This window comes from Zingiber officinale, chromosome 11A (assembly GCF_018446385.1).
Source record: "Zingiber officinale cultivar Zhangliang chromosome 11A, Zo_v1.1, whole genome shotgun sequence".
NCBI lineage: Eukaryota > Viridiplantae > Streptophyta > Magnoliopsida > Zingiberales > Zingiberaceae > Zingiber > Zingiber officinale.
Genome location: NC_056006.1, coordinates 58,440,056 through 58,448,531, shown reverse-complemented (window position 1 = coordinate 58,448,531; position 8,476 = coordinate 58,440,056). Strand labels below are relative to the sequence as shown.

The 8,476-nt window shown below is 48.6% G+C and overlaps 1 protein-coding gene across 1 annotated transcript; it reads left to right on the top strand.

The window, feature by feature from the left end:
- Nucleotides 1-3,599: 3,599 nt before the first annotated feature.
- On the top strand, nucleotides 3,600-4,952 carry LOC122031407. Its single transcript, XM_042590524.1, has one exon. It carries the CDS (start codon nucleotides 3,600-3,602, stop codon nucleotides 4,950-4,952), a length of 1,353 nt encoding a protein of 450 aa, XP_042446458.1.
- The last annotated feature ends 3,524 nt before the right edge of the window (nucleotides 4,953-8,476 follow it).

The window sequence follows — 8,476 nt, the reverse complement described above, 5'->3', positions numbered from 1 at the left end:
CACCCGCCAAACCCCAAAAACATCCGTTGCAGTATAAAAAGGGATGCTTTGTCTCTTACGCAGGTACGCTCACTCATCATTTTCTTACTCGTCTTTACTTTTCGTCCTGTCTCTGTGGTTCTGGGGAAAAAGTACCTGACTTGAGCATTGGAGGGCCTGACCCGGGGACTTTTTCCTTGGTTTCTGGTCTCTAATGACTCGGGGGCTCGTCTGAGTGTGCGCAGAGCCCTAGCGCCATCATCCTAGTCATAATCCTTCGTCATCCGCCCATGTGAACCCTTCCAGAGAGTGCCAGATAGATCGGACTCCGCAGCGACTTTCCGTCAACCCCCAGTACATCGAGGCCCGCCTTCATCCGACTCAGCTTCTGAACGGGATCAAATTTGGCGTCGTCTGTGGGAACACAGCCACCTGTTCTGGAACGTGAAGATGGAGGAGTCTGGTCGCATCAACGTCATCATGACTGCAGAAGAATACGAGCTCTTCAAGGAGGCCAAGAGGCGAGCAGCCTCAGAGAAACAAGCAACCGTTTCGCAACCGCGCCAAGCTCCTGAAGCCTCCAAGGAACCTATCCCTGTTTTAGATCAAAGTTCTAAGAGAAAATAGCCTGAGGGTTTTCCCCAGGTTCCTTATCGCGAGCCTAACCTGGGTATTATCAGCCAAGGCCCCATGGCCCCAGTCTTAAGAAAGAACAGCCTCAAGTCTCTATGGCTGAGAGTTCCCTACCTAGAGACTCGAGGAAAGGTAAGGCTCTCATCATATCGGAAATGCTCCCAAAAGATCCAGATGAGAAAGTACCCTTCTCCGCTAGGATTTTGAATGAAAAATTACCTAAGGGCTACAGGGCCCCGTCGATCGGGGAATATGATGGAAGCAAAGATCCGGAGGATCATCTACGTAAGTTTAAGAATGCAGCCATGTTGCACCAATATAGTGATGCTATCAAATGTTGAGTTTTCTTAAATCCTCTATCTGGTTCGACACTAAAGTGGTTTGATGGGCTACCACAAGGATCCATCACATGCTTCTTGGATTTCAAGATGGCCTTCCTTCGTCGTTTCGCTAGCAGCAAAAATTATCAAAAGATAGATCATTGCCTTTTCGCTCTTAAGCAAGGGCCGACCGAACCTTTAAGAAGTTACATCAACCGCTTCAACCAAGTGGCCCAGGATGTCCCCACAACCACTTCAGAGATACTGATGAGCACTTTCTCCCATGGATTAGGAGAGGGAGAATTCTTTAGAGATCTCATCAAGAATCCCGCTTGGAATTTTGATGAGATGGTGGAAAAAGCCGCTTGCTATATCAAGGTGGAAGAAGCACAGGCGGCCCGGAGGAAAGCTGAGAGACCACCTCCATCTGTCAATAAGCCGGAAAGAAGGATACCTCAACCACCCCCTCAACCTCTTCCACGCGCTCGAGAAGCTAGACCTACCTTCCAGACCGATCAGGAGGTTAGACTAGCCCCCCGAGTCGCAGCTGTACACGCTCCCCGACCTGGACCGTGGAACACTCAGTATTGCACCTATCATCGATCTCGTACTCATGAACTAATCATTGTTTTCAGTTCGCTCAGGACTCTAAGCGGGCTGCCGAGTTAGGCTTACCTCCGCCCGAGCTAGCCCCTCAAGTACTCAAGATGATGGAAGAGCAGCGAGTCGTGACTGGACAGGCCGGGCAACCCCGCCCTGACCTAGCCTGACCCAGTACTCATCAACCCGGTCGGGTGTGGAGGGGGGGGACCAGAAGCAGTGAGGGAGGCCGAGAATAGAGGCAACACCGCCGTTCGAGAGATTGGCATGATCTCTGGAGGGCCAACCGATGGAGATTCGAGGAGAGCGCGCAAGTCCCATGTGCTTCACTTGGAGGTCCACACCGTTGGATGCAGCCAGGAGCAGGCTTCTGGCCCTGTCATCAGCTTCGGGCCGTCAGACCTGGAAGGTCTGGAGCTGCCTCATGATGACGCCCTTATCATCAAGGCCATTATTGCCAACAGCCGAGTGGCCCGGGTTTTCGTTGACACCGGGAGCTCGGTTGATATTTTGTTCAGAACCACATTTGAGGAGATGCAGATCGATGCCACTAAACTCCAGCCCATGGCCACCTCTCTGTACAGCTTTACAAGCAATGAAGTGAAGTCAATGGGTCAGATCAAGCTGGTCATATCTCTGGGCACCGAGCCATTGGTGCGCACTAGGAGGAGCACTTTTATAGTGGTTGATTACCCCTCCTCTTATAACGTCATCCTGGGAAGGCCCGCCCTGCATGAATTTAGGGTTGTTGTTTCTACCTTCCATCAAAAAATCAAATTTCTTGTTGGCGAGCAGGTCGGGGAAGTTAAGGGAGAGCAGAAAATCTCCCGGAGATGCTATGTTGATATGGTCCGGGTAGAAGCTCATAAGAATCAAAGGATGCAAGATAGTGGCATTCATGCTGTCCAGGAAGAACCTTTGCCTATGGCTGAAGAACCTATCCCCTGGGAGGAGGTACAGCTATATGCTGAACGCCCTGAAAGTCTAACTCGCATAGCCAGCGATTTGCCTCCTCCTCTCAAGGAAGAATTAGTCCAATGCTTGATCCGCAAACAGGATGTCCTCGCCTGGTCTACAGAGGAGTTACCTGGAGTCAAGCCTGAAGTAGCAGAGCACAAGTTACGTCTACTACCGGACTCCCGATGGGTCAAACAGAAGAAAAGGAACTTCTCGGCCGACCAGAATAAAATAATTAGAGCTGAGGTGGATCAGCTCAGGAAGGCAGGCCACGCCCGAGAAGTACAGTTCTCATCCTGGCTCTCCAATGTAGTCTTAGTAAAGAAGCTTAACAACAAGTGGAGAGTATGCATAGACTTCCAAGATCTCAATCGAGCTAGTCCCAAGGATTGTTATCCCCTGCCTTGGATCAACCAGATGGTGTACTCAACTACCGGTTGTAAGAGGATCTACATGCTGGATGCTTATCAGGGGTATCATCAAATCCCCTTGGTAGCGGAGGACCAAGAAAAGGTTAGCTTCATTACAGCTGACGGTACTTTTTGCTATACTGTCATGTCCTTTGGTCTCAGAAACGCAGGAGCCACATATCAAAGGATGACGGATAAGATTTTCCAGGAGTAGATCGGGCGTAACGTGGAGGTTTATGTGGATGATATACTCATTAAGTCCCCTTTAGCAGTGAATCTGATCATGGATGTAGAAGAAACCTGCAGGACTCTCCGACAATACGGGCTGAAGCTAAACCCATTGAAATGCTTGTTTGGAGCGAAAGGAGGAAAGTTCTTGGGCTACCTAGTGACTGAGCGAGGAATAAAAGCTAATCTAGAAAAAGTTCGGGCACTACGTGATATACAAGTTCCCCAGAATTTGAAGGAAACACAGAAGCTGGTAGGCAGAATAAAAACCCTGTCAAGGTTCATTTCCAGATCTGCAGACCGGGCTGCTCCTTTCTTCAAAGTACTTAGAAAGGCCTCCAAGTTCCAGTGGAACGAAGAATGCACTCGAGCTTTTGAAGAGCTAAAGAAGTATTTGGAGGCTTTGTCGTCCTTATTCAAGCCGGTCGTCAGAGGACCACTGTAGGTTTACTTGTCTGCCACCCTTGAGGTCATGGGGGTGGTACTTGTTAAAGAACAGGATAATGTACAATGGCCAGTATATTTCTTCAGCCACCTATTGAAAGGGGCTGAGTCTCGATATACGACCCTGGAAAAATTGGTTTATGGATTGGTTCTCATGGCTCGGCTATTAAGACCATACTTCCTGGCACACCCTATCACAGTACTGACTAATAGCACCATGGGCAGAGCTCTGACTAACGTGGAGGTAGCAGGTCGACTTATCAAGTGGGCAACAGAGCTAGGAGAATACGACATACAATACCAGCCACGTACATTCATCAAAGCGCAGGCATTGGCAAACTTTTTAACAGAAATCCATCAGACTAACTTTGAGGAAACTTGGAAGATCTACGTAGTTGGGTCAGCAATTCACCAAGGAAGCAGGGTCGGGGTTCTGTTGATATCTCCCCAAGGGGATATACTTCAGTTGGCTGTCCGGTTGAATTTTCGAGACACTAACAATGAGCCAGAATATGAGGCTTTGTGGGCAGGGTTGCAGGCAGCTTGGCACATAGGGGTTGCCCGGGTAATCATTTACTCAGATTCCCAGCTAGTAATTCAGCAAGTGGCCGACAACTTTGTGGTAAATTGTGATAAGTTACAAGCATACCTGGAAGCGTATGAGAAGATAAAGGAAGAATTTACGGAAGTTACCATGACTAAGATCCCCAGGGCAGAGAATGAGAAAGCGAATGAGCTGGCGAAGATGGCCAGTTCCCTAACTACCTGGGTGTTGGACAGGTCAACAGCGCAAACTTTCCTTATAGCTCAGATAGATCTGCAGAATAATAAGGAAACAACCATTGATTGGCGGGCACCCTTGATCAGTTATCTTCTACAAGGTGCCTTACCGACTGACCCAGAAGAATCACGAATGATCAGGAAACAAGCTCATGCCTATGTCATGATAGGAGATCAACTGTACAAGAGGTCCTTCTCTAGACCCTTACTCAAATGCCTGGGTATGGAGGAGGCGGATCAGGCCTTACGAGAAATACATCTGGGATGTTGTGGTAGTCATGTGGGAGGTCGGACATTATCTCGCAGGGTGCTCCTGGCCGGATATTTCTGGCCCACTTTACAGAGGGATGCTCAAATGCTGGTAAACACCTGCCTATCATGTCAAAAACATCAGAATCTGACGCACAGACCAACTGCCCTATTAAAGACATCCATAGTCTCGTGTCCCTTTGATCAGTGGGGTGTGGATATTGTAGGACCATTCCCAATGGCCCCAGGCCAGAAGCGTTTCTTACTGGTAGCCGTAGATTATTTCTCCAAGTGGGTGGAAGCAGAGGCCCTGGCCAGGATCACAGAAGGGGTTGTCATTCAATTTCTATAGAGAATATTCTTTGTAAATTCGACATACCGCACAAATTGGTATCAGATAATAGGAGGCAATTTCAATGGCAAAAAATCCAGGCCTGGTGTAAGGGGTTCGGCATAACGCAAGCCTTCACTTTAGTGGCATACCCGCAAAGCAACGACCAGACTGAAATGGTCAATCGAGAAATAATACGAGGTCTGAAGGTTAAGCTGGATCATGTGGGACGTAACTGGGTGGAAGAGCTATCGAGCATCCTGTGGGCTTACCGCACAACGCCTTGAGAAAGCACAGGCCTGACACCATTCCATCTAGTGTATGGCAACGAAGTGATAGTACCTATAGAGATTGGAGTGTCGTCAGTAAGGAGGACACTATACGCTGAAGGGAATGCCGAGCAGCGACGGGTTGAACTGGATCTCGTTAGTGAAATCCGCGAGAGGACAACAGCCAGACTGGAGGCCTATAGACAAAGAATGAGGAAGAATTATAACAGAAGAGTAATCCCTCGGTTCTTTAGAGAGGGAGACCTAGTTTGGAAGCAAGTAAAACCCGTGGGGGATGTGGCTAAGCTAGCACCACAGTGGGATGAGCCTTATAAGGTCATTAAGAAATTGTCGTCTGGAGCTTACTATTTACAAGATAACCAAGGTAGGAAGTTAGATCGGTCGTGGAGTGCTAACTACCTGCGACCTTACCGAGTTTAAAGAATTGTATAAAGAAGAAGAGGTTGGGCTGTAAAATGTCTGCCAGACCGGGGCCAAACGCTGACCAGATAGCATAGTAAAAGGATATGTCAGAGCGGGGATTATATATCCTAACATTTCTTTCAACATACTAAGATATTTCAGCAAATTAAACCTCAAAGTGCAAGTGGTTGTGTAGGAAGTAAAGTAATAAAGTATTCCACATGACATCGTTAAGTTACATTATGCATAGGCAGTCAATAATAATCATTTAAAAGGAGCAAAAATATCATCCGAAATCTCTTTAAGGATCCGTTCATGATCCAGAAACTCGGCAGGAGGAGCGGATTTCAAGTAACCTTGTTCGTAGAGTTGTCGCAGAGCCCCAGCCGCACCATAAATAATAACCGTGGAGAAACGTTGTCCCGCTTGTGCACAAAACTCTGGAGAGCACAGGTACAAGTTACGGCTCTGCTTGCAGCGGTCATTCTCCCCTTCCTTATAGACGGTCAGGGCTATGGATACCCCCTCTGCAGTAGCACGAGCCTGCGATAGTTCAACCTAGACGACCAGAAGTTCTACTGCTTTAGACGCCAGTTGTGCCGCTTGGGATTCTAATCTTTTGTTCTGCTCTTGTGCTAGGATTTCTTTGGAACGTAGTTTCTGGGTTAACTGGTCAATGGCTCGTTGATGCACCAAAGCTTGTTGATCCACGTGTTGCTGGTGCATGATATCAATCTGGCTCTTTTCTTCTTGAAGGCCTTTAAGCTTACGGTTAGCCTGCACCAGGGATACTTCCATATGGGTATTCCTTTTGGTTAGGTCCTTTATTTCAGCTCTCAGGGCATAACTAGCTTACGCGAGGTCATTTAACTGAAGCTCCAATTTCGTTACCCTGTCCCGCAGCACCTTATTCTGGTAATGAATAGCATGGAAGGATTGATTTATTATCAGGGACTTTGCACAAGCCTGGGATATAAAGGAAATATTTATAAGAGCGGGGAGGATAATAGGTGCTAGAATCATTAAAGCTTACCTTAGTATATAGCTCTGAGAATCTATCCATTTGAGCAGGCGATGGCAAGAGTTCCATCTGGTGCATACTTTCTTCCCATAAAGTGGCCAAATAACCTTTCATTGTCAAGGTGCTGGTGGGAACATCTTGCCTTGACCTTAACCCAGCCTATAGTGGTACGGTAATGGTGATGAGCAGGTGGTGGTGGCTGTGAACGCCCAGCAGCTAAGCCAGAGAGAGCTGAAGGGGGCACACGGGAAGGCTCCGGAAGCGAGGCGATGGGTGAGAAAGAAGGTGAGGGGCCAACTTCGGTGCTCCGGTGTTGTTGCGAGGGTGAAGGTTAAGCTAGGGGAGGCTTGGTTAGAACCTCGAGAGGATCAGGAGGAGCGTCTGCTTGGCTCGGGATAGGAGTAGTGGTTGCAACAGGCGGCGAAGGATGAGGAACAGGGGAAGGGCCCAAGTCTTGGCTAGGATTGGTAGTTCTGCGGCGAAATCTGTCAGCCAAAGGCCGATCGTCCGAATCAGAATCCTCAAAGGGCAGCCGAGCCTTGCGCCGAGAAGAAGAGGGTGTGTCCCGACTCGAGCGGTCATTTACAGAAAGTGTCCGACAAGCCGCCTGAAATGCTTCTCTGAAGGCAGGGCTGGCATAAGTTACGTTGGTTGATCTTCTACCACGACCGCGACCCGGGCTAGAAGTCGATCGAGAAGGATTAACTGATTGGAGATGCATAGGGGCGTATGGCTAGGCTGTAGGCGAGGCCCGGGGATGAACAGAGGTGGCAGGCCAGGATGTAGGCGAGGTCCTGGGACGAGCAAAGGAGGCAGGCCTGGAAGTAGACGAGGCTCTTGGAGGAAGACTGGGTCGGGGGTTTGCAGAGGCAGTCATACCGACCTGGGTTGAAGTCGAGTAGGGGAGCGACCTCCTCTCTAGGATGACTCGACTGCATCACATTATCTCCATATCACTTAGAGGAAGAGGTTGGATATCTGAGACACGGGTTAAAGCATCAGCTGTATAAGACAGAGTATGGGGTCAGTTACAGTAGGTAAAACAAAATGCATGAAATCACAAAAGAACCAAAAGATAAGCTTACCCAGGGAGTGAGGTGTTTCAGAAGTAAGGTGGCTCAGTCGGAAATAGGACAACAATTCCTCAGATAATAAGCGCGTTAAGTTCAGCTGTCATCCTGCTAAGCGAGATGAAGCCTCTATATAGGAGGTATCAAGATGGAACTCCCCTAATTGCGGGGTCGGGGGAAGCAGCGGTTGTCATTGTAGGGGTCATTCCACTTCATGAGGAAATCGAATGAAGAAGAACTTGCTCTTCCAGTTCGTTTCAGGAGGCTGTAGGGGGGAGAAAAAAGCAGTTCGAATGCGCGGCTGGAAGCGGAATGAGCCTTCTTCCTGCCGACGAAAGGTGAAGAAGCAGTGGAACAAAGGGGCAGACCAAGATAGCTCACATACTTCACAGAGTACTACAAACGTGCAGAGGAGCCTTATAGAGTTGGGCGTTAGTTGGCCCATGAGAATTTTGAAGTAGCGGCACACATCAGAGAAGAAGGGGTGAAGAGGGAGACGAAGGCCGGCCGTAAACTGCTCTTTAAAGAAGGTGCAATAGCCGTTGGGAGGGGCAAAAAATTGGTGCATTCCAGTTGGGATGATCACATGGGTGTTGGCAGCAACTCCGTAGTTATAGCGCAGATCATCCAGGTCTAATTCATTGAAGGTGGATGAGCCAAGAAAATACATTGCCGCCAGAGAAGACAGATGAGAGGAGGATGTCATGTGAAAAGAAACAGAAGGAGAAGAAATCAAGCAAGAAGCTACCGATGCAAAAATAG

Coding starts and splice junctions, on each gene's coding strand:
- LOC122031407 (XM_042590524.1), top strand. CDS start 3,600: ATGGGGGTGGTACTTGTTAAAGAACAGGATAATGTACAATGGCCAGTA.